Source organism: Microtus pennsylvanicus, chromosome 1, assembly GCF_037038515.1.
Source record: "Microtus pennsylvanicus isolate mMicPen1 chromosome 1, mMicPen1.hap1, whole genome shotgun sequence".
NCBI classification, from domain to species: domain Eukaryota; kingdom Metazoa; phylum Chordata; class Mammalia; order Rodentia; family Cricetidae; genus Microtus; species Microtus pennsylvanicus.
In genome coordinates, this window is record NC_134579.1 from 96,363,701 (window position 1) to 96,390,135 (window position 26,435).

Sequence of the window (26,435 nt, forward strand, 5' to 3'; positions counted from 1 at the left end):
GATTACTTATTACTTATTTTGTTTCTTTGTGTCTGTTAGTACATATTTGAGTACATGTGTGCTCATATGAATGTATGTGTGCATGCACGTGAGATGAGAATCTCAGGTGTCTCTCATTGGTCTGGCACATTGGCACCTGGGCTAGGCTAGCCAGTCCATGAGCCCCAGGGGTCTGACTCTCCACCTCCCATCCCACCATCGCTGGGATTATAAGCATTATCCACCACTCCTGGCTTTTTATGTGGGTCATGAGGATCAGAATTAAGGTCCTCATTGCCTGTGAGGTAGTGTTTCATGACGGAACCTTTGTCTCAGCCCTGTTGTTGGTGTTTTGAGTGTAGGTCCCACTTTGTAATCCAGGCTGCTATCCTCAAACTCGTGATTCTCATGCCTCAGGCTCCTGAGTGCTCAGATTAGAGGCACACCCACAACTGCCCCCTTTTCTAGACTTAAACTTGCATTTCCAGTGCCCCCCGCCCGGGTTGTGGCTCCTGGTTCTCTCTGCTGTGGCTCCCAAGAGATGCAGTTGATGTCATTTCATGTCCTTAGACCTGTAGAAGACAGGTGCCTAGCAGTGTCTCCCAGGGAACTGTGATGAAGCCAGCCTGAAGGCCCCCCTCTATATCCTGTTTACCTTCAGCCTGTGGTGGCCACGTCCCTCCCATTCCCTGTGCATGGGCCCCTGGTCCACCCTCCTCTGGTTGTAACCTCTTTCCCAAGGTTACAAGTGAGTTGCCTGCGAGATGCCCGCTGCCTGCCAAATCCTCAGGCTTTAGTAGCTCTTTTCTTCATGGAGAAGGACCAGAGACAAAGGAGCAAGTGCACCCTGGAGCTGGCAGTGGGCTGCTCAGCCTGCCTCTGAGCCCTCTCTTCCTGAGGCTGAGATGTGGAGATGGAGCATTTGAGCCAGTACCATTTGACCCTGGGCAGGAGACTCCTGTGACCTGCATGTAGAGGAACCACACAGGCATCCAGCATGATCAGGGGCACAGCCTGGGTACTTGGCCTGATCCCTGCAGCTCCCAGCCCTCTGCTGGAATCTGACTCCAGGCTTGTTCACAAGTGGTAGAAGGAGAGCTGTGCCATATTGAGCTAATCGCTAATGGCAGGACAAAGGCAGCTTGACTTTGTGTTATTAATTAGTAACCTCACACTAATTAGTGAGCATGAGTGTGGTTCATGCTTCCTCTTTAAATGCAATTAATACCACAACGAGCAACGTCCCGGGCCAGACTTGCGTTGTTAGAATGCCTCACCCTAATTAGATCCAGCTAGCAGTGGCTAGAGAAATGAGGTTTTTGATTACAACCACAAAAAGCCTCCAATATTTTATAGACTTCAGGGAGCTAGAAATGTGGATTTATTTTCTGTCTTACCAGGCATCTCCGTTCCACCCCCACCCCATCAAGTGTAATTAAGCAGTCATTTCTCTTGATTACCATTTCCCCCTAATGGTTCCTCCTTGCCCTCTCTGTGCCTTACTCCCAATGGAGCTAGTAGATCAGGAGGGGGCCTGTGCCCCCAAAGAGACTGTGGTAGAATGGGTCTGGTACATCTGCTGACCACTCGCTCACTCTTCCCTGTGCTATCTCCAAGGGTAACTTCTGCATATCATTTCCCTCTCTGTGGCCATCCAGAAAGGAGCACATTACAGGTGAATTCTCCTCACAAGCAGATGCTCGGGGTGATGAACTGACAGCAGGGGGCTGGCCCTTGGCTGGTCAAGTGCTCATCTGGGCAGGCATGAGGCTCTGGGTTCCATTCTCTGCACTGCGTGGTGTACGGTGGAACATGCACATAATCCTGGCACTCTGTTGGTAAAAGCAGGAATGTTAGAAGTTCATCCTCAGCTCCATCATAAGCTCAAGGCCAGCCTGGGGTACATGCGACCTGATCACAAATAAACAAGAGACTGTGTGTGCGTAGGAGGGTGTTGGAGAAATGGCTCAGTGGTTAAGAGCACTTGTTGCTCTTACAGAGGACCTAGGGTTCCATTCCTAGCTCCCACATGGTGACTCACAACCATCTGTAACTCCAGTTCCAGGGGATCCATGCCCTCTTCTGGTCTCACAGGCACTGGGCATACATATGGCACACATGCATACGTGTAGCCAAAATACTCATGCATAAAACAAAAATAACAATTTTTTTTTGAGACAGTGTCTCTCTATGTATCCTTGGGTTCTCACTCTCCTGCAACTCACTCCATGGACCAGGCTAGCCTGGAACTCATAGAGATTCACCTATCTCAGCCTTCCAAGTGCTGGAATTAAAGGCATGTGTCATACTTACCTTAAAGAGAGTTGGAATTCTCTGGAACCGGAGTTAACAGGTGGTTGTGAGCTACCACTGGTCCTCTGCAAGAATAGCAGTCGTCTCTCCAGCCCTAAATCTTGGGGGTGGGGGGGAAGATCCCAGCACTTTAGGCCCTTAGGTTCCATATGGAGAAGGACCTGTATTCTGAGGACTGTGTGCAGTGTGTGATCCCCAGCATCTGGTCTCTTAGAGCTCTGGCTGCTCATAAGAGTTGAGGGCTGTGTGACAGCCTATCTGGGAAAGGCCTGTTTAGGGTGGCATTCTGAGTCAGGATGTCATAGAAATGAGTGCTGGGGACCATTGTTTCATATGCTCTCTCCATATGTCTGGCCTGCTCACAGCCTGCCAGTGTGACCCCAGCCAACCACTTCCTGTCAGCCCATCCTGCTTCTGAGACTGACATGTTCATCCTGTCTTAGTGACTATCCTGATGTGTCACTGGGCAGCACATTCTGGAGGGACATGGTGTGTAGGGAACCTCCCATGGGGACTGCACGCTGGATGGCCAGTTAATTTGCTGCCACTCTGTGGTGTCTGTCGTTGGAACAGGCTCTTTGTGACATGTCATGAGAAGGTCTGTGTACTTGACTCCACAGTTGAACCCTCTTGTGGTCCTCCACAGAGCTGGTGGTGAAGCTCCTACCTTTCTCCCATTCTGAGTATATGCCTCTGTTGGCAGGCACGGCATGCAGACTGAGGCAGGTGCCACATTGTGCAAGCGTGTACTTGAGCTCTTGCTTCCCTGGGCTTATTCTGAGGGAACAGGAAGGCTCCGTGGTTGTACATTGGGCTGATCTTGTGCTAACACAAAGGCATGTAGCACCCAGGCAGCTGAAAGCAGCAGAAGCTCGTGGGTTTACCATCTAGAAGCCAAGAGCCCAGTGGCCAATTAGGTTTCTAGGGAAGTTGTTTCCTGGTTCTTCCCAACCCAGCTTTGCACATTGGAAGCTCTGAAGGAACTGGCCCCATTGCGGGTCCAGTCACCCCCCTCTCATGCCACTACCCTGAAGGGGACAGACACCCTACTGTTTTGCATGACCAAGTTAGTGGTCACTGCCCCATTTTCTACCTGAATGTCTTCCCCTAGACCTTCTGTGCCTGCTGAGGATGCACCCTGCACATGCTCAATAGAATGAGAAGAAGCCCCACTAAAATAGGTTGATAGTCTCCAGTGTGTCCTGCTGGCAGAGCTGTTCACATTGTTTCTGAACCTCCTCAGCCTTCCACTCTGTCTCTGTCCTTTGCATCTGAGATACTGGACTTTTCCAGGCCTGGCCTGTGGGGCCCCTAGAGTGAAGCTACACAGACTCAGTGCATACCCTGCCACTTGCCTTCCAGCTGCTGACCTATCTATCCCTCATGGGGTTCAGCCAGCTTGCTCTGCAGCAGCCCTCTCCCTGGGCTGGGCACCTCTGGAGCTGCCAGAATTCCCTTCCCTGGATTTGGAGTGATGAGCTGGCTGTCCTGGGTAGAAACTATAAGCTGGCCTCTCTGATTGCTTCCCACTTAGGTGGCCCATTGCATCCAGGAGCAAGGTGCCTGGTGGCTGGCACTGGCTATGCAGCTTCAGGTACCCCATATCTTTCTCCAGGCTGAAGAGGAAATAGAGACTTCAGCTTAAGGCCCCTCTCTCCCTTTACCAAGATGCAGCACTTCAGACACTTCCCTGGGTCCCAGTGGGCCTAGAGCTGACCTGAACAGTGGACTCCATTCAGAATTTTCATTGTCATCTCAGAGTAACCTCTTGGAGACCTGAGACATCTTCCCAGAGTAGGCTTTAGAGAGCTGGTGGTAGCTTGAGAGCCCTCCAGAGCCCTAGCCCTGGTCCCGTCACCACCATCTGTGTGCTTGGCCCAGATGGAGACTGTTGTGTATCGAGCATTGGATGACGAAACTGTTTAGGCATATTATACAGATGGGCATGCTCACACTGGTGCCCAGCAGCGGCTTCATTAATTACAACTGCTGGTCCAAAGGGCAGGGCGCTGAGCTACTGCTCTGGTTATTACTTTGTAGAATTAAGTATGACTCCCAGAATCAAACCATGAACCACTCAAACCACAACACATGATCTCTATTGAGAGTTGTGTCTTGCTGGGGAGGCAGCCACGAGCATACTTAGAATTGAATCTCAATGATGCTTCAGGGCAGAGCAGAAAGCTGGTGGGGCCTATAGATAGAGATGCAGGGCAGGGCCCGGGGCTGGGCTGCACAGAGCCAGTGGGTGTCTGGGCCCAGTGTGGGCAGCTTTCTTGGAAGAGCATCCCTGGTTCTGCTGTAGGTTGAATTTGTGCCTTCCTGAGCTGCCAGAGAGCTCTGTCTTAAGTGTTGGGGCTTCTCACATGGGGAGGGGGAGGGGGTCTCAGCCACCAGACAGCCTCCTGCAATCCCCGGGGATGTTCATCTTAATCACACATGAGAGGTCAGCTCTCTGAACAGGATCAGAGTCTGCTTCTGTGAGAGCTGCCATGGTGAGTAGCCTCCAGCCAGACTAGCCAGGAAGATGAAGTTCCAATACCAGGAATGACGGAAGTGGCCTGTTCTCTGCCTTTTGTTCTTAATTGGCAAGCACACTGCCAACTGAGCTGCATCCTGCCCCCCTTCTCCCCATCGCCAAGCTGTGCGTTCTGCTGTGTGGTTAGTTCTTCATGTATTCTGCACACTTGACCACTCTCTGAGCTCAGCTTCAGCAATGCTGCAGCTTATTCTGTAGACCATTCTCACTCCAGCGTCCTTTGGCAAACAGAAATGTGATGTTGTGGTGAGGCCCACGTTATCTGTTGTCATAGCTCAGAAACCATTGCCGGATCCAAAGCTGGGAAGATCCAGTCCTTCATTCTCACCCGTGTGTCTTTCATTCCATCTTTCCTTTCTGTAAATTTTCCTTCTAGTGATTTTGGTCTCACATTTTAGTTCTGATCCACTTTAAGTAATTTTTTTAAATATGGCATGAGTTAGGGCTCCAGCCTCACTCCCGTGTGTGCATGTATGTCCACTTGTCCTCTCCCCGCTCTGTAGTCTCATTGATGACCAGCTGGCCATACTAGTTTGTGTTCATTGCTGGACTTGCTTCTAGTTCAGCCTGTAACTTCTTCATTATGCCAGTGCCTCAGTTGTTGTCTTTGTGTCCTGCTCTTAGGTTGATGTGAACCTTCCGACTTTGTGTTCCCACCCCTGCAATGTGATTAAATCTGATTGTCAACTTCACAGGATGTAGAATCACCCAGGAGACAAACCTCCATGCATGTCCATCTGTCTGGGGGAGTTTCTAGATTGGGTTAACTCAGGTAGGGAGACCACCCAGATGTGAGCGGCATCATTCCCTAGGCCAGGGACCTGGACAGAATTAAAAGGAGAAAGTGAACTGAGCACCAGTGTCCATCTTTCCCTGCTTCCTAACCGTGGATGTGATGTGACCAGCCACCTCACGCTTCTTCCACCATGATGGACTGTGTACCCTTAGACTGTGAGCCATATAAACCTTCTTTCATTAAGTTGCTTTTGTCAGGGATTTTGTTGTAGCAACAAGAAAAATAGCCATTGTACCACGTCAGTATCACCTTGACTATTCAGAATCCCTTGCAGTTCCCTATGAATTTTAGCATACGCAAAAAAATAAAAAAAGCAAGCAAACAAACAGACAAAAAAAAACCCAACCCAGTTTTAGGTGGTGTTCTGTTTTGTTTTGTTTTGTTTTGTTGTTTCTGTTTTTTTTCCCTGTGCATGGAAATCCAGCCCAGTGCTGCACATGCACTGTCCCCGAGCCACACCCCCAGCCAACGTTTGCAGTTTCAATAGAGTTACAGTGATACTGTAGATTGCTTGTTTGACTCAGACCCCGTGACCCAAGCTCTACCTGCTCCCCCTGCACTGAGGTTTCCTGTATGGCAGCCCCAGGCTGACTGAAGTTAGACTCTAAGACTCCCACAGAGACAGTGCTCACCCTGTGGTTCCCTCTGCACTCCTTCAGACCTGACCTGGCCCAAGCAGAGACCCAAGAGTCTTTGGTTCATCCAGCTGTTAGAGCAGGGGCCCTATTGTTGTCCCTTCTCCACACCGAGGAGTCAGAGATCACAAAAACGTCCTAGGGGAATGTTGCCCCAGCAGGCCTACTGGCTTCAGTAAAGCCAAACCCTGAGGTCACCTGCGTTTCCTCTCATTCAGCCTCTGCCCGACTGTGCCCGTCAGAGCTCAGATGAGGAACAGGGTAGGGGAGAGCAGAACTTGACAGAAGTTAGAGTTTTAACATCATGTCATGTCCCTGGTCCAAAGGAGGAGTATGGTGCGTCCTTGCACCTGTGATGAGGTGTGCCAGCATGAGGTGTAAGGATGCTTTGATAGCAGAAGCTGATGTGGGTTCTACCCTGGATATTTCTGTGAGTACCTTTTGTATTTTCGAGATGTGGTTTCATGAGCCCAGGCTAGCCTTAAACTCACTACATAGCTGATGCTGGTTCTCCTTTCTCTACTTCCCAAGTGCAGGGATTACAGCATGTACCACTAGTCCCCCCTTATGTCTGCAGTTTCAGTGCCTGATTCATGAGTGGGCAGCATAGGTACAGGGGGCAGGAGAGAGGAGGTAAAAGGGTCTTCCTTCAGGCACAGCAGCAGGACCAGCATTTGGGAGTTTGGTCTGATAGGCTTGTTGGTCAATGTGCTGTTTAGATTCTATAGTAGTCCTTGGTGGGGCTGTTAGGATGGAAAAAGACAGAGGCCCAGAAAAGTCTATGTCATTTGCTCAGGTCAGTGGCAGGCTGGGTCCTTCGCATTCCCTGCCCTGATTTAGAATGAGTCCTGCCCCACCTTAGGGACTGGTGTGTCCGTCATCATATTATCGTGCCAGGCCTGGGATACCGTCCCTGCTCTCTGCTCTGTAGTCCTGGAGCCTAGATGGTATGCAGTAGGAAGGACAGCACTGCAATAGGGGCCTGGAGGTGGAGAGCCTAGCTAGGAAGAGCAGTCATCCTCAACTTCTACCTATAGCCCGCAGACCTGGGTGAATGTTTGCTCTCGAGGAACCACAGTCTTGATGGGCAGCAGGCAGCATCCCCAGCCCCATTATAAACAAGCATAGCCTACTGAGAGATGCATGCTCACTGTCCCCAGAGCCTGGTGTCCAGCTCCACCCGGGTGTGGAGAATGTCAGGAGCAGTGTCTGCCCTGCCAGAAAAGTGCCAAAAGGGAGAATACTCATGTGCCCACTGGTCTTGGAGAGTAGAGTGGGCAGTGCCAGTCTCTCTAGGACATTCAGTTTGAACAAAACCGGAGATGGGGCAGTGGCAGGTGGTGAAGCAACCCTCACCCAGCATGCACAGGGCTCCTCTTCACCTCGTTCCCCCCTCACTTGGCAGGCGTGTGCATTGGGGCCCACTGCTCAGCTGCAAAAGAACCCTCCAAAAAGCACTTTGTGTGTGAAATCCTTTTAGCAGGATGAGTTTGGAATCTGGCCCGTGGTTTGAGGCATTTGGCAGGGTCCCTGAAGACGCAATCCAATTAGTCCCATGTTTTCTTGTTTTTATAACTGACTCTAGACCCAGGTTTTCCTCAGTGAAGTAGAAAATAGGTACAGGCTACAACATTCATGCACAACTAGATCTCTTCCCTTCTTCCCTTGTCTACCAGTCCCAAATTTGGCTGGAAGGGAGCAGATGCCTCAAAAGGGAGCACAGGAGTTGCCCCATGAAGCCAAGGTCCTAGGGCCTGAAACCAGGTGATGGCAGATTGTCACGACACATTGTAGAACAAATGTGTGATAGGATGACTGTGGCTATACTGGGCATATACGGTAGAGACAGGATATGAATTGTGGTGGTGAAGGGAAAGGTCTTAGGCAAGGGAGGGGATCAGTGGTAGAGCCCCTGCCTAGTATCCCTCAGTGAAGGGTTGGGGTGTGGCTCAGTGGTAGAGCCCCTGCCTAGTATCCCCCAATGAGGGGCTGGGGTGTGGTTCAGTGGTAGAGCCCCTGCCTAGAATCCCCCAGTGAGGGGTTGGGGTGTGGCTCAGTGGTAGAGCACCTGCCTAGAATCCCCCAGTGAGGGGCTGGGGTGTGGCTCAGTGGTAGAGCCCCTGCCTAGAATCCCCCAGTGAGGGGCTGGGGTATGGCTCAGTGGTAGAGCCCCTGCCTAGAATCCCCCAGTGAGGGGTTGGGGTGTGGCTCAGTGGTAGAGCACCTGCCTAGAATCCCCCAGTGAGGGGCTGGGGTGTGGCTCAGTGGTAGAGCCCCTGCCTAGAATCCCCCAGTGAGGGGCTGGGGTATGGCTCAGTGGTAGAGCCCCTGCCTAGAATCCCCCAGTGAGGGGCTGGGGTGTGGCTCAGTGGTAGAGCCCCTGCCTAGAATCCCCCAGTGAGGGGCTGAGGTATGGCTCACTGGTAGAGCTCGAGGTTCTATCCCTAACACTGCAAATAATAAAAATGAAGCCTACTTGATGTGCTGCTCCTAAAGAGCTGGGTTTGAGGTGACTCTAGGTCAGAACCTCACCGTGGGCTTATGTTCCAATCATTGGCCTATGCTGTGGGTCAGAAGAGTGGCCACAGTGGAAGCCAGTGCTGAACAGTGAGGTGGGGGGCCAGCCACCAGATAGTGGCTAGGAACCTGCTGCAGGTTCAGTAGGGGAAGAGAATTGTTCGTGGGGGTGGGGGGTTGTTGAGCATAAACCTGAGGCTGCAGATGCAAATGAGAGGGTCCATGTTTGCTCTGAATGTTGTGATGTGAGCCAGTACTTCCCACTCCTTCCCTGCAGACCATGCAGAAGTGGCAGGAATCAAAACAAAAGTGCAAACTTCTGTAGAGCAGAACCAAGCCACAAGCAGGAGGCACATGGCCTCTGGTGGAGGACCAGCATTGTGTGGATTGCTTAAAGCTGTTTGCCAGGAGATGGTGGGGCACAGGCTTCAGGAAGAGACCCTGGGAAGGGGAGGATCAGGTAACCTGCTTGTTGGTGGGGCGCTTCCTGCCAGGTAGTACTAGACCTTAGGCTGCAGCAGTGGGCCAGCAGACCTTAGCTCCTTAGAGCAGGATTCAGGTGCTGTCCTGGTCCACAGGACTACAGTGGGCACTAGGGTCCCTGTTCCTATGGCTAGACGCAGGTTATGCTTGCTGTGAGACTAAGTCTTGGGTCTCAATGGAAGAAACAGTGGTTCTAATTGTACCTGCAGCAAGGCTGTGAGATTGACTCCTAGCAAAGTAAGAGGCCTGTTTTCCCCTCCATGTCACCTCAGGTATGGAGCTGGCTCTGATAGGAGATCAAAGGAAGGAGTCTGGGGAGCAGGATGGAGACATCCATAGGCAAAGAAGTTGACCCCGAGCTCACAGTTTGTCAGAAAGTGGAATTTAACTGTACTTAGAACCTGGGACATGTGTAGGACCAGAGCAGCAATGATGGGGCTGAGTGAGGAAATGCAGCTGTCCGGGAGGGAGGCAGGAGATCACAGAGCACAGGGAGGGAGAGCCATGGCAGAGGCCAAACAGCATCGGCTGTGAGAGCCATGTCTGTCATGTGGAAGATGTAGGTCATATGGGCAGACACGGCATCCCTGAGTGCCAGGTGTGCTGATGCAGCTTCTATGAGCAGTTAGAATGTGCAGTACATGCACACTCACAGTGCCATGAGTGCCGGGTAGTGCAGGGTGCAGGTGTTTAGAAAGAAGCAACAGAGATGAGGGAATAAAGCAAGGGCTTCTCCACCATTGCCAGGGAAGCTGTGGGACAGATGGAAAGTCACCATGAAGGCGTGGAAGCATATTTAACTGTGTCTTGGGACCCACCAGAGGATTAGGGCTGATAGGCTCCTGCTGTCAATAGAGAGAGCTTATAACTGGCTATAAGGTGTGGGTTACAAGAATAAAAAGACCAAGTCGGCCCACAGCCTGCATAGTTACTTGTCTGTAAGCAATAGAGCTTTTAAAAGCTCATGGTGGGTTTCTGATGGTCTGTGGTGTGAGGAGGGGATGGAGACCTGGCCAGGGACAGGCAGAAATGTCATGAGTCACCATTGTGAGCAGAATAGAAAGGGGGAGCCCCACTGTCACCTTCATCTGTCCATGGCCCCAGGATGAGTGCAGATTCTGGGGAAAGAAGTCTTAAGTGTACTGTGTCAGAGCTGAGCCACCAGACACACCAAGTCACAAGGCTTTATTTGGGCATTAGGCCCAGCGGGTAAAAATGTGGCATTATCTGTCACCAACTGTGTACAGTTACCAAGTGAGGAGGGTGGCATATTTAACTAGTCAGACATTCAATGGGACATGTCCTAGGTACAGTCCAGCACAGGAAGGTATGGTTGCAGCATAAAGCAGGCAGTACTTAGCAGCACAAATGCTGAATAGCGAGACACACAAAAGGAAACACATTCAGAAGACAGAAGGCAGAAAGCACGGGAGCCCAATGCAATAGACATCAGTACAGACAGATAGCAGGATATGAATGGGCTAAACTCAGCTACTAAAAGGAAAAGACTTTCTGATGAGTTTCACTCAAAACCAAAGAAATTGGAACAGGTGGCTGCCAAGGCCACTTGGCATTTGTAAGCATCTGAGCAGGCATCAGCTATTCGTGCCTCATCTGAATTCAAGCCAGAAAGCATTGCGGGAAGCGGGCAGATGCTCCTCCCAGTACTGAAGGTACACAAGGACATCTGTACTGCACTCTGTAGGGAGCATGGAAGTACACAGAGAGACAACTGTTTCCATGATCGCAGAGCATGCATGTGTATCTGACCAGTCTCTCCAAAGCCAGAGAGCTTTACAACTGAGGACTTGCTCTTTATGAGGCCAGCAGGATGGGTCCTCAGGTAAAGATACGGCACAAACCTTATGACCTGAGTTTGATCTCCAGGACTCATACAGTGGAATGAAAGAAAAATCCCTGCAAGTTGTCCTCTGAACTACACATCCACACTGAGGCTGCATGTGCATAGCCACACGTGTGCATGCAAGAGCACACACACATGCATTCACACAGCTCTTGCTGTAGCATCATGCACCATGTAGTCTTGTTACCTCCTCCATCAATAAGAAACAGGAAGTACTTCCAGCACAGCCAGTCTCAGGGGCCATTCCATCAGATTCTCAAAACCGTGAGGCCTGCCACAGCACATAAGCCATGCTTGCGTGTGGAGGCAAGGGAGGGACTCTGGAAGTAAGCACTGTGTGGCTTGCGCCTCACCATGGAGGAACTGTACCATCTATGACAGTGTCAGCGTGTTAGGAGCAAAAACCAGTGTTAAGATGACACCATCCTTGGGACAAGGTAGATCGCTCAGCCAGTAAAGTGTTGTGCTGTCCCCAGAACTCATGCAAAAATGTGGACTTGTAATCCCAGCACTAGGGAGGTGGAGACAGGTGGATCCCAGGAATTCACTGGCCAGCTGCCTAGATAACTGTCAAGTTCCAGTGTGTCCTTAGGCCCCGTGTGCATCTCTTTGGAGGAATGGGGCTGAGGACATGCAGGGAGCAAGGGTCAGCTCCCGGTGACTTTCCTGCTGCTCAGGAAGCCACTGGTTGAGCAGCCATCTGCTTTCCCTCTGAGCCTGGCTGATTGAGCTTGCCTGTGTTGTCTGTGCCTGGGATGTGTCTGGCTCCCTGTCTGCACCCCACCCCTCCCAGCGGATGTGTAGAGTAGCCTGCAGACCACGGCCCAGGACAGGCAGGCAGTTCATATCACCCTGAAGAAAATGCTGTGACGTTCCATCCTAGCAATGGTAATTCTAGACTGTGATCTCTGCTCACATTGTCCCTCTCTGTCTCTGAGGTTCTGTAGCTCTCCTCAGTGCGTGAATGTCTGTCTCCCCACCTAATCTTGGATCAGGAGCATGGGGAAAGAGAAAACTGTGTTTACCTGACTCAGAATGCCTTGTGGCCTAGGGGTCTAGGCTATGGGGTGTCTGGCCAGACAACCATCTTTCCCAGGCCCCCAGCACACACTAGGCATCTCCCCTGGGGATGTTCAAATACATACTTCAGGACTTTGGGGATGGATCAGAGACCTGGGCTGTGGGTCTCTGTACAGGCTGACCACTTACCCTGTGTTTCCTTATAGCTGGAGATGGAGCTAAAGATGCTAAGGGCCCAGACAAGCTCAACTGAGACCAGCTTCCCATTCTGCAAGGAGGAGGTGGATGCACTCAGGTATGGCCTCCTCTCTTAGCCTCTGGCTGCCCATGTGTCACTCCCTAGAGCTTGAGCAGAGCCCATCAGAGACCTTGCTTTGTCTCCTTCCCAAGGCTGTTTGCTTCTGTTATGTTGTCTGCTGAGACCCTTGTTTCCACTGGGCTAGGCCTTCCTAGTATCACATCTCAGGTCAGCACCGACAGCTGTCCTCCTAGCCTTGGTTCTCCACGCTCAAGAGGAGCAGAGGCTCCTGTCAGGGTGTCCATTGGGACGTGCCTTGCTGCCAGCAACATGAGGCACCAGGCCTACCATGGGTGGGGGGTGGGCCACACAGCCAGCAGTAAATTGAAGGATGCAAGCAAGCATCTTTCAGAGACTGCCTCACAGAAAGACGAACAGTCTGGCCAAGCTTCAAACCTCGGGTGTGACTCTTTGCAGGGCACCTTTGGTGCCTGTTTGGAGACAACTTACTGCTTTTGCCGTGTGCGTATGTGTGTGCACGTGGTTGGGTGTTTTCTGCAAATGTCCTCCACCTTAATTCTTGAGATAGTCTCTAACTGAGCTCTCCAGTTCAGCTGACCTGGCTGGCAGTGAGCTCCAGGGTCTTCCTGGCTCTGCCTCCCCAGCACTGGGGACTACAGGCACATGTCACCACAAACAGAACTGCCATCAGTTTCTTCCCTGGCCTGCTGTTCTAGCTTCTGCCTGAAACGACTGTGGGATGGCTGTCACCCCTGCCCTGGCATCTTGTCAGAGGTAGCAGAGTGAGTTCATCACCCCCTGCAAGCCTTCCTCCTGCTTTGCATTCAGAACTTGACGGCTTAGGAGCTGCTATGGGGACCTAGGAAACAAGAAAACCTTGTAGACACTGGGGTCTTGATGAGATGGCATGGAGCTTGGGGGAGGGGAGGCAATCTTCTCAGGCTGGTCTCTTGGTGTCCCTGAGACTGTATGGGGTTCCTGTCTCTGTTAGACTCTTCTGACTTCTGTCTCTCTTTGGGTAATGACTGGTGACTGACTCCCTGCTTTGCAGGGCTGTTGAGGTCAAAGTAAGGAAGGCTTACTTCTTGACACCTCTTTCCAGAAGCGCTCATTGTATAGTGCCGAAGACTCTTATGGGCTAGAGGTTTCCTCTCATTGCCAAAGTACTTCTCATAAAGACCCAGGCCTGGAAAATAGCTCTGTGGGGATACCAGGCACAGAGCTGTTTGTTTGCATTTGTCCCAGCGTGGCATGTGCTGTGCACTGTCAGGGCAGAGCAGAGTGGATAATTGACTGGCCAGCAGAGCCACACACTCCGTCTTCATCAGCTCATAGCTTAATGGGGACATTATTCACATGGACTCGTGGCTGTTTAATTATGGGTGGTGCTGTGAGAGCTGGTGTCTGGAGATAGGGTTCCTGGGACATGCATCTGGGTGCAAGAGGAGAGTGCTAGTGCCGTGGCTGAGTGTCTGGAGAATTGGTGTGGCCCGGGCGAGTAGCGTGATCTTCATCCTGTGAGTGATGGTGAGCCATTAGGCATTTTAAAGCAGAAAAACTACATGATCTGATTTGTAGCATCAGGCATTGCTGGCTGCCTAGGCCAGGCAGAGGAACTTGGCAAGGCCAGGCAGCCATGCCCAGGCCAAGTGCTGGGAAGCATTTGTTGTGAGACTCAGCCAAGCTGGAGAGGCTGCTCCTGGGCAGACACAGCGAGCATTCCCACTGATACTTCACAACATCTATTCTGTGATAAAGACCCTCGCGGGCGGCTGGCTGAGGGTGGGTCTAGTGGACCCGGAAGCATATTCCATGCAGACCCTGGGTACCTGAAGCTGAGGACAGCAGAGTAGAGGCCGCTTTCTTTTGCCTCTTACTGGGAGGTGCCGGTGAGAGGTGCTACCTCTAGGCCTGAGGAGATGAGGTAAAGCAGCTGCTGGTCTGCAGTCACTGCCCTATGGGGTCCTTAGGGCCACACAACTCCGTGTCAGCTGGTGGGCAGAGGACTTGCATTTGGGTGTGGACAAGTGTCAAAGTCACAGTGTTGGATAGCTGCATGGCCCCCAATGCAACTCCATTCTCCTCATACCATGGGCACTGTGTTGTCTGAAGGCCTGTCCTCCCCACGGCCTCTTTGTGGTTGGTGGGGGTGTGGGCCAGAGTGCATCAGGTTTGTGGGGAAGAGGGTCAAGTACACTGCAGGTCTGATGATTTTTAAATTTCGAAAAGGGGCTTTGGTGCTAACATCGTCCTCACTAAGATCCAAGCCTCCTGTCCACATGTCTCCTAAGGAGAACAGCGCTGTGAGTGAGGTGCCTTTGTAGCTGCTAAGAACCAGGTTGGTGCATCTGCAGGGGCTGCAGCCCATGGCCCTGCTGGTGCTTCTGCTTTCCAGCGGAGGGAAACCGGGGCTGTCCAGGTGGTGCCTGTGAGCTTGGTGCATGCATGTGAAGAAGTCCAGATGAGCAGGGCTTCTGTGCATTGAGCTCAAATGACTCAGGCTGGACCAAGCATGCAGGTCTTAACTTACCTGCCTAACTTCTCTCCTTGAGCCTGGCATAGGTCTCCTGAGTCCTGTCCCAAAGGACAGCTGCTTATTCTTCTGTTCCTATAGCTGTTGGTGGGGGTGGTCTTCTGCCATCTCTCATCCTTTGTCATAACTTACTTTCTTTTGCTGTGATAAACATCATGGCCACAGAAGCGGCTTTGGGAGGAGAGAGTTTATTTGGCCTACGTGTCCCAGTCCTATCACAGTCCATCACAGGGAATCCAGGGCAGTAAGTCAAGCAGGAACTGAAGCAGAGACCGTGGGCGAGCACTGCTTACTGACTTTTCCTCGTGGCTTGCTCCTCTTGTACCTTCCAGCACTTCCTGCCCAGGGGTAGCACTGCCCACGTCAATCACAAATCAGGAAAATGCTCCACAGACTTGCCCCCAGGTCAGCTTGATGGAGGGAGGCAGTTCCTCCACTGAGACTGCCTCCTCCCAGATGACTCCAGCTTGTATCAAGGTGACTAAATAAATATTCTAAAAACAAATACCAGCACAGACCTTTGTTGGCACTAGCATGCTTGGTTCCGCTTTTCCTGTTCTATAGCCTTTCAGCTCCGTCAGACATTGTAGCATTGTGCCTCGGTTTCCCACAGTGCCACAGGAGGGTCAGTGTCCTGTTATCTTGAGCATGTTCTGTGCATGGCATCTTGCTTTGCTGGGATACCACACTGGGACCCATTGTGCTGTCTTCTGGCTCGAGGGTACTCAGATGGGCAGCCCACTTCCACTGAGGAGCCGAGTCTTTAGACTTCTATTGCTGCCCCACTTCCCCTTGGAAGGGACACTGGCCATGTAGATTCTGAAGTTTCACTTTCCTCCAGCTGGGCAAGGGTGGGGGGCCCTTATTGAAGCTGCCCTCTTGGAACAAGAGTCCTCCTCTCCTTTTGATCCCTCTCCTGATCCTGAAGAGCCTTTCCTACTGGTCCTTCACGCAGCTCCTGAGGAGGGCCACTTCTGAAGTGGTTGACTCAGAGGAAGACAGCTGACATGAGAGCCCTGCCTCAGGTCAGCCTGCCCTTCACTCTAGACAGTCACTGCAAACACAGCCAGCTAGCAGATGCAGAAGACAGGCAGGTTAGCTACTGCTACCCAGCACACTGTGAGGATGGGCTATAGCCATGTGTATTTATTTGCATGGAGCTATTGGCTACACATAAGGGGCCCAGGGCTGAAGAGATGGTTCCATGAGTAAAAAGCATGCTACACCAGCATGAGGCGCTGAGTTTGATCCCCAGGACCCATGTTTGTTTGTTTGTTAAAGTCAGGTATTGTGACTTATGTAATTCTATCCCTGGGAAGGTAGAGACAGGAGACAGAAGGAGCCCTGGGACTCACTGGTCAGCGCATCTAGCTGGTGAGCTCCAGGTTCAATGAGAGATCATATCTCAAAAGTTAAGATAAAGAGGGGAAGACTAAACACCTGTTGTTGACCCCTGGCCTCCACAGGCATGCACACATAGGCACAAAATTTGCACAGCTATTTGTATTGTATCCGAATTGCACACACCTGTGGCATTGCATGGCCCTTCCATGAAGCCGGGAGCACCAGTGCAAAACTAAGTGGAGGCAGCTGAGGGCCTCTCGCCTGGAACAAATCTGGGCTCGTTACTTTCCACTGTCAGACAGGATCTCTGACAAATCCTAAATGTCTGTGGGTTTAGCAGCTGGGTAGACTGTGGGCTTGCATGTCTGGACCAGAACCTGTTAGTCACACTCCACAGCCTCTCTCCTTTCCCGGCCCTGTTCACCGCCTGCGGGGCCCCAACCTGAGCAGGCATTCCTGGACTCTAGGGGGCCCGAGGGTTACCGTGCCTATTGGCCTTTCTTGGGGAAAGCAGGAACTCCATAGCTGGGTCACCCTCTCCAGGAGAGGGCTCAGCAAGTTGCAGGAGACCTTTTGTGGACAGCTTGTCATTTGTCATTGTGTCTTCACAAGCGGGGCTTGTCTGGACTGTTTCACCGGGGTGTTCATGGCAGGCATCGTCTGACCTCCTCTTGTGGCCCAGTATGTCTTTGGAAGCTCAGACCTGGAGGCTGTGGTCCTGACAGCTCCCGGGAGCTGAGTATGGGACAGCAGTCTCTGCTAACAGTGACGGGACATCCTTCCTCACCTGACAGCCTGTCCTCTGTGCAGAGATCTCGTCCTTTCAGGAGACTGAGGCCAACCTGTAGTCCAGCAGATGTGGCATGGGGATAAGAAACAGGTAGGCAAGGGAGAGCTGGTTACTAAGGAGGTCTTCAATATCCAGCTTCGGTCACTGGGCAGCCCCTCTCCTCTGGGGCCGTCTTCCTGTATCTGCAGACCTGTATATACATGGCAGATTGAGGGGGCAGAGGTGGAGGCAGGTGGCCTGATAGCAGTAGACACTGACAGAAACACCCCAAAACTGGGCCACACAGAGAGGAAGAGCCAGGCTAATCGTAGGTGGCCTCTGACTGCCCCTTGAGTTGGCCAGTACCAGGAAGGGGTCATGTGCCCATCAACACCACCCTCTCTGTCCCACCAGAGCAAAGCAGCAGCAGTGTGAGCACAGCCTGGGGCTCTGCTGGGAGGGCGTGGCTTCAGTCTCTGCCCATGGGGGCTGGAGTCAGCTGAACCCTGCAGGGGAGCCTTGCTCACACCCACCAGTGTTGGGGCTTCTCTGTGCCGTGTCGGAGTGTGGAGAGCCTTCCTCTGCTTTCGACCCCATGCTGCTGCCTGTGCTGAAGACCAGAGCTCAGAGATGCAGGTATTGGGTTAGCTGTTACTGGGTGACAGATGCGCACTACTCCCTGTGGTTGCTAGGATGAGCAGACATGGACCATGTTTGTGGAGCCCTTTGTCCCCATATGCACCGGGAAGGTCCCCGTTATTGGCCATGTCTTTGGTCATAAAACAAACCCTCACAAATCCTGAGGAATCAGGTATAAGAGAGGTGGCTCAGTGAGTAACAGCTCTTGCTTTATGAACACAAGGACCTGAGTTCAAACACGTAAATATTTAGGCATGACTGCACAGTGCCTGCGTGAAACTCCAGTGGCATAAGACAAGAGGATTCCTGGGGCTTTCTGGCCACCAGCCTAGCTTGGGGCTCGGTGAGAGACCCTGCCTCAGGAGAATAGCTGGAGAGTGATAGAGTAGGACACCATGAATTGCATGAGTGTTCATGTGGGCATATATATGTTCCCGCACGCGCGTGTGCATAGAGAGTATGTCATCTGGCCACAGCCAACTCAAATAGACATCAGTAACAGAATGCAAGAGGAAAAGCTGTATCCATGTGGAAATTACCAGCATGCTTCTGAACTGCCTGCAGATCAGACAGGAAGTTTGGAGAGGGAGAGGAACAAGTGAACGCTGATGAAAACACTCTCATCAGATCAGAGCCACGAAGAGAACCTGCAGCACCCAGTGTTCCAGCTGACAGAGCAGAGGCCCTGGCTCCACCACCAGGAGGACATGGCGAGCAAAGGAGCCCAGGATGAGGAGGAAGAAGGAGGTAATGAACTTGAAAAAAGAAACACAATTGAGAAAAATGCTGAAGCAAAAGGCTGTTTTTCTAGGGCAAAAATCCATAAAATTGACAAACTGCCAACAAAAGTGACACGTACATGGAGAAACAAATGAACGGTATCAGGAATGACACAGGGACACTGCTGTATGGAGAGCCTGTGGCCACTGAAGGATATCACAGGAACTCCAGCTTCCACTAGCAGGTCCACACGCCCCACAGAACCAAAACCTAGCCCCAGCGTGCCGCTCTGCTTGTAATCCCCGCCTGGGAAAGTAGAGGTAGGAGACCCAGAGTTCCGAGTCATACTGGGCTCTATAATCCGCTAAGACCAACCTGAGCTACATGAGACCCTGCTCCAAAGGAACAAACGAAACACCTGAACCAAGATGTAGAATTAGGTTGACGAATACTTTAAATGTGAAATCATATTTGTAATGCTCCAAGACAGATGGCTCCAGGCCTGTAAGGTTGGTTCCTTGGAGACCCTGCTGCTCACCAGCCGAAGCTGAATGGGCACCGGGCTGACTCATCAGACTCCTAGAAGACAGGGAGTATCTACAAAGCACAGCCTGAGGGAGCCTAGTGCTCCTGGGGTGGGGCTGTGTCATGGTGGCAGGTGACACATGCAGCGAGCCTACAGAAGCAACTCGGCTGGAACCATGTTTGCTGAAGCTATTGCTATTCATTCAGAAAGCCAGCCGAACAGGAAGAAGCTGTGACTTGCATTTCCTTAAGTGCAAAAAGTTTGTGGAAGACCTTCTACCCCATCCCAGCTCAACCTCCCTGCTCCCCCATCCTGCTTCTAGAACCCCCTGGCAGGGCTCTGTACTGTAGGAGCTCCTGTGGGTCAGTCATAGTCGAGGATGCAGCTGTGGGGGTCACTGCCCCTCCCCATCCATCAGCTTCTAACTTCTAAGGGTGTTTTTGATGCTGTCCCTTTTATTTTCTGTCGTCAGGCTTCAGAGAAGCAAGCCTGCCTTTATTCTCGACTTCAGTGACATTCTGAGAGCCTGCTCCTAAGTGCCGTGTTCACACCGCCATCTTTAGCAGTCTCTGCTTGTTTGGATATGGGGTTTTGTTGTTGTTCCTGATTCTTTTCTAAGATGAAGTTTTACTGTATAGCTCAGACTAGCCTTGAACTTACTCTTTTACTTCAGCCTCCTATGTGCTGGGATGAAAGGCATGTATGTGCTGCCATGCCCAGCTCATATGTTTTTGTTTTTTGTTTTAGTGAAGCACACATACAAACAAACAAACAAAAAGAACTAAAGGAACAACGAAAAAGAGAAGCATGTCGATTTACTTCTCTTCATGTTGTGTTTGTGTGGGCTTCCTGTGTGTCCTTGGGTCTTCTATCTTCTATTAATTTTGTAATTCTGGAGATGGAACCTGGAGCCTGCTCTGCTCCCTCATCTGTGTGTGTGTGTGGCTCCTGCATGTGCTGTGCACTTGTATGTGTGTGAGGGGAGGCTGTGGGCACACGGGCAGGTGTGTCTGCATGTCTGTGTAGCAGCTAGAGGACGATCTCAGTTGTTATTCTTCAGAAGCTATTCACCTTGGTGTTTTGAATCCTACCTGGAACTCACCAAGCATGCTAGATTTTGCCTTCCATGGCTATGAATCTGGAGGCAGGAGGGACATCTTCCCAGCTGGCTGTTCTTTTCCTATCTGTTTTACCCCATTAAGCTTTCCTGTCCCTGAACATAAGTGTCTATGTATCTACAAAGATAAACATTTTCTTATTTTGTAATTATGTGAATGTGTGTGTTTGCATGAGTATGTGCATGTGAGTGCAGGTACCTGTGGAGTCAGAAGTGGGCATGGGATCCCCTGACGCTACAGTTACAGACAGCTGTTAGTCAACCTATGTGGATACTGGTAACTGCACTTGGTTCCTCTGTAAGAGCAGCAAGTGTTTGTAACTGCTGAGCCCTCTCTCCAGCCCCAAGTGTCTATATATACACATGGGTTTTCTTTCTTTTTTCTTTTCCTTGTATGTGTGTCGGGGGGGGGGGGGGCAATGCTCTGCAGGTCTTAGGGAATTTATGGGATCATCTCACTCTGCCTTGTGTAAATTTATTTACAAATGTTTTGTTCTCCGATGCTACGGCAGATGGAGTGTGCAACAGAGTGCTCACATGTTGAATTTTACAGTGCTGCTTTGCAGGGCTTGGGCTTGTGTATCAACAGGGCATCTGTGAACAGAGCCGTTTACTGCCTTTACAACGTGGAAGCCTGTATTTCATTGTCGTGTCTAATTGCTTTGGTAATTTGGTCAGATGGAAGCAGTCGGAGCAGGCATTGTCCCAATTAAAAGAAATTACTTTATTACATTGATTTGTGTGTGTGTGTGTGTGTATGTGCACATGCACACACACACACACTCATGGAAATGCCCTGGTGCACACGTGGCAGTCAGAGGATAACTTACTTTCTTTCTTTCTTTTTTTTTTTTTTTTTTTTTTTTTTTTTGCTTTTTTGAGACAGGGTTTCTCTGTGGTTTTGGAGCCTGTCCTGGAACCAGCTCTTGTAGACCAGGCTGGTCTCGAACTCACAGAGATCTGCCTGCCTCTGCCTCCCAAGTGCTGGGATTAAAGGCGTGTGCCACCACCGCCCGGCCATCAGAGGATAACTTTTGGAAGTGTGTTCTCTCCTTCCACCATGTGCTGGAACTCAGGTCATCAGGCTTGGTAGCAAAGCTCCATAAACTACCGAGTTTCCTCACAGGCCTTGTCCTGAAGAAATCTTGCAGCTGTCCTCCTCCCCTGGTCCATACCCCACCCCCAGCCCCAGGACTGCCATGTCTCGTTGAGGTTACTGCCTTCTGTGTGTAAGAGGATGGGTTTGGTGAAGGGATTTCCCATCTCAGCCGAGAGCAGCATGGAGGAGGGCTTCCTGCCCTTGCTTATTGAAGAGCCACATAGCATGTATTTAGGTGCTGAGATAGATGCCTTGTATCCCTGTGTTTTCAAACCCCCTTGCTGTAGTGTGGAAAGCTTTCAGTGAACAGGCATTTCCACATCTGTCCCCCGGGTTTACTGGTCTCACTTCCATTTGCTTCTTTTTTAAAAAAAAAAATTATTTCATATTTTAAAATGTTCATTTTAATTTAAGTTTTGCAGTTTGAACCTAGGATCTCATGTATGTTAGGCAAGTGCTCTCAGCCCTGAGCTCCTTTCCCCACCCTCTTTCTATGACTGCTTTTTACATTTTGAGACTAGTCCTTGAACTTAACTGTGGCCCGGAAAGCCTTTAACTCTTGATCTGCGTCAGTCTCCACATGGATAGGTTAGCAGGCCCCGCTTGGCCTAGGTTTTCTGAGGGACTCTTTGCCTTCATTTGATGTCTGCCCACTGCTGATCTCAGCGCGGGAAGAAGGGCTTCCTTCTCCTTCCTTTCTCTGCTGAGTTGGGGGAGAGTGTGTAATCTCTTAAGCAATTGCTACGTCCTCTGGCTTGGCCCTTTCATTTGGTTGGGAGACCTTTGACCTCTGATTTGACTCCTGTGTCAGGCGAAGGTTTATCTGCTTCTCTCAGAATCATTTTGGAAGGTGGCATCAGTAGGAGTCTTCCTGTGTCATCTTGGGTATTCAGATGTGTGCCCCGTTGTCCCTAACATCATTTTGCAACCTTTATCCTGTGAAGCCAATGGGACTGTCCTCTGGAATCTTCAGTGTCATAGTGAGCTGTCCTCCCTGGTTGATTTGCTTGCCATGTGAGGGCTTGTTGATGTGCCCTTTTCAAACCATCAGCTTCTGGTACTGGGCTTTTCCTCGGCACTCTCACACAGCCTAATCCTCACTGCCAGCTTCCAGCTCAGCTAGAGCCTACGGTTGAGAGCCACTGTTCTGGTCTCTGCCTCCCCAGCATTGGGATTCCAAGTGTGCATCACACATCCAGGTTTTCATGTAGGTGCTGGGGGCTAGAAGCCTCCATGCTTTCAAAGAAAACACTCATGAGGTCATCTCCCCAGCAAGAGCATTTTGTTGAATTGCCTCCTACTAAGATTTTTTTTTAGCTTTCCCTCTGCCATTGGTCTCTAACTTCATTTATGGCATGCATTCTATTAAATGAATATCTTCATCTTACTAAAACTTGGGTCTTGTGGCCATGCATTAGGCTTGCTCTGGAGTGGTCTATGTACTACTCCAGGCCAACCAGGGAAATGCAGTGAGATCCTGCCTCATAAAACTGTCCTTGAGCTCCTGGTCCCCTCTGCTTCATTTCCCTGGGGCTGGATCCCAGGTGTGTACCCATCCTTCTTATCCTTTATTCTTGCAGTGGAGCCTGGGTTATTGACTTAAGATAATTCTTTTTCACAAGAACACTGGATCCTACATATACATCTTTCTCCAAGCTTGACCTTCTTAGATAAGCTGTGTCCAGTTCAATGTGTTTTCTGATTTCCTCAACTTTCTTTGAACAGCATATTTAGTGTGTGTTGTTACATTTCCAAGAGACCAGATCTTTGCTCTTGGCTTGCTTTGGTTGTCTGCTCAGTTCTGAAGTGCTCTGTGGACAGTGGGTTTCCTTTCTGGCCCCTGAAACTGGCTACTATGCTTCAGGCCCCTGGAGTGCACAGTTTTGAAAACTTGCTCCATTGTTATTGGGTGGCATAGTTGGTATATTGTGTAGTCAACTGGATCTACGGCTTGATGGCTTGTCCAAGACTCCCGTGTCCTCAGTCCCCTCCCTGTCACATCAGCACTCTTTTGCCTTTTTTCATTCCGAAGACTCTTGAGGTCATTTTTCTATTTCTCAGTTTCACCTCCAGCCTCTGGTCACTGTCTGTGGTTAACCAGAGCCCTGAGATTTCTTATTGGCTTCTAGCCAAGCCGTGGGATCAGCCAAGACCCACTGGCTTGAGTTCTCGTGCTTCAACAAGTCCTACCCACTGCCGCCTACCCTGCACCCTCGGGATCAGCACCACAGCCATAACCTTCCTTTGGAGTCGGGCTGTAGTGGCATCTGATCATGTCATGATCTCCTCGCAGGTTGAAGGTGGAGGAGCTGGAAAGTGAGCGGAGTCGCCTGGAACAGGAAAAGCAGGCGCTGGAGATGCAGATGGAGAGGCTTACCCTACAGGTAGGTGATGGGATGGCCAGAGAGATGTGCCCTGTGCAACCTTTACTCCTCCCAGCTTCTGTGAATGAAACCCGGACTTTCTCCTGTCCATCTATCCTTACCTGACTGAGACGCGCCACTCATCAGGATCATTGTCCAGGGCCCTCCTCATGCCCTTGGTCTTTCTGCTTTTCTGTTCTCTCTGGTGCTGTCACCCATTGCTCCCATCTCCCTGTGGCCATGACCTTCACTGTTGTCTGCTTTGGGCTGTTTCTTTTTAGTTTTCTTCCTCCTGATCACACTGCTCATGGCAAGAAGCCCACAGGTTAGAGAGTGCCCGGCTTCTAGACAGGCCATTGATTTTTACCTTGGCACCTATTAGAGGCAATCAAATCGTGTCCCCATTACCAATCTTGGTGATGGGAGAGGTGACAGCTTTGATGAAGTGAGGTGTTCTGAACCTTGGCTGTACTCAAGCCCAACCCTAGGACCTGTCATCCTGTTCTGTTCTAATTGGGCCACTGTCCTGGGCCGAGGGCTGCTGGAGGGTGAATCAAGGCTACCTGGCTGCAGAATTGTGTCAGGATGGGGTGATAAATGGCTTTCGGTGCAGCTAGCTGAGACTTCAGGGACAGCACAACTAGAGGAAATGCCAGCATTCTGTGCCCCGTGTGGATGACACAAGAGTGGGATTTGCAAGCTCTCCATCCCGCAGGACCACAAGCGTGTGTTCCTGGTACTGCTCAGACCTGGAGTGCAGATCCCTGCTGGGAGCCAGGTGCTATTGGGCCATGTCCACACCTGCTGTGTGGGGAGCAGTGCAAGTTGGCCAGCACTGAGTGCAAACATGAGCCACGCCCACAGCTTTCATTCGGCAGCGAGACAGGCTGAGTCTATGACCCTGGAGCACAATGCCCACATCATGATATGATCGCCAGAAGCCCAGGGATCGTGTACCCAGTGACATGAAGCCAGCTGTGGTAGAAATTTCTAGACAGTCCCACAGCCTCCGCCACTGCCGCCTCTCCAGACTGTGCTTATACGCCAGGAAGGAGGCTTTCCAGAGCCAGACTGTCCCATAGACTTTTCCCACTTGCTCTTGGGTCAGGGTTGCTTGCTGTCCTTCAGGCACACTCTGCATCCAGAGCTAGAGGTTATAGCAGGGTACCCCAACTCCTGACACATCCCAAACCACCTTCTCCCCTAGCAGTGCTGGATCTCAGCTGGACTTCACAGATGGGCACGTACCAGGAAGACCAGGTGATGGCCAGAATGCCAGCTCTTCATCCTCATCCTATGCCACTCACACTGAAGGTCTCCCCAGGCGAAGTAGTGCTGTCTGTTTTATTAGCAAAGACAAAAGCCGTTTACTCAACCTTTTTGATCCTGAGAGTTGGACTGAGTTCCACATTCCCCTCTGCACACCACACCAGGTCATTATACTCAGCTTAAGGGCCCCATGCTAACTAAACGTGGCCATGGCTGCTTCAGACTGGGTCTGCTCTGTGTATCCCAGCTGTTGTCATACCTGGGCAGGGAGGGGTTTTGTACCCAGGACTGAGCTGGTCCTGCAAGGTGGCATTGGTCACCTATGGTAATGTCAGAATTGGTTTCTCACTGTTCATCCAGCGTGTGCAGGAGTGCTTGTCTAAGCAGCCTGTACGTAACACTGGCTGGCAGGGTGGTGGCAAGTCCTTCTTAGTGCACGGGGATGGAGGCTGGAACATCAGAGACTGGGCCTGGGGGAAAGGCTAACAGGCCCGGGTGTCTCAGGAGTGGCCCCGAAGCTGTTCTCTTGAGTCCATAGGTGACTTGGACAATTGGAAAGAGGGCCCCCCTCTCCCGCAACTCACACAGTGGGTGGGCTTGGGCTTGTTGATTTCCCATCTGAGCCCCTGCACTTTCTTTATAGGGTTGGGGTGATGATGATTCTTGAGGAAATCCTGTGCTAGAGCCCCGCCCACCACGCCCCATCCCTTCTCAGCAAGCGCTCTGTCACTTTCTCATCAAGGGCAAAGACCTTGTTCCCACTATATGTTGGTCCTGAACCTGGGCTGCTCGGGTACCAGGGAAAAAACATGCATCCTGGGGCTTCTCCCAGTGGCCCGGCCATAGCTCTCGATGACAGCCCCTTTGAGACCCAGGTCCCCTATGCCACTCTAATGGGGCTGCTTGGGCCCAGAACCCTGAAGAGCTTGGCCAGCCTTTGACTTCCTAAAACCTTACCCATGTGCTCAGTATGCAGGCAGCTTCCTGCTCTCCCTCTCTCCTCCTCGCTCCTTCCCTCCAGAGGAGAAGAGTGGCTTCAAGTTGGCGCTTCAAGGAAGATTGATTAAAATCAGCTGCGGTTCATCTTAATTGGGAACATATGCTCAGAGAGGGAGCTCAACTAGTTAGAATTTTTTGTAATTAGTTCACAGCTGGTTGGCGAGGAAGCAAAACTCTGGTGACCACTTAGAGTTGGGTGTGTGGGCGTGCCTGGGGGCTCAGTGGATGGGTCATCACAGTAGCTACGTGTGGACTGGCCAAGTTGACTCCATCCTTCCTGGGTTTCTTGAGTCACCGGCTGTTTGCACGCTGACCAGGGTGACCTGCATGCACTACTACTATAGCTAGGGGGTGGCCATGGGATTCTAGGGTCTACTTGCCTAATGGTATCTCTTACCTTGACTGGCTGGATAGCAAACTTATGACTCACAGACAGCCTTGTCAAAGCTTCAGGGAGGCTAGACACAATGGCGTAGGCCTGTATTCTCAGCACTGAGGAGGCCGAGAAGTAGGCTTTTATGTTTCAGAGTCTGGACTACAGACTGAGATTCTGTGTGGAAAGGGGGAAGGAAAGGCGAAAAATCTGCAGGAAGGCCTCACTTAGAGATGGGGAAACTGAGGCTGACACAGATACAGAGATCTGAAGTCTCTG

General features: G+C 51.1%; 1 protein-coding gene across 6 annotated transcripts in view; it reads left to right on the forward strand.

The window, feature by feature from the left end:
• The window catches only part of Mad1l1 (mitotic arrest deficient 1 like 1), a 322,152-nt gene that overhangs the window by 196,405 nt on the left and 99,312 nt on the right, over positions 1-26,435 (forward strand). For all 6 annotated transcript variants that reach the window (XM_075974631.1, XM_075974638.1, XM_075974645.1 and 3 more), the window contains 2 exons: positions 12,353-12,441; positions 23,446-23,536. In XM_075974631.1, coding sequence (XP_075830746.1) covers positions 12,353-12,441; positions 23,446-23,536 — 180 coding nt within the window. The remainder of the gene's footprint in view (positions 1-12,352; positions 12,442-23,445; positions 23,537-26,435) is intronic.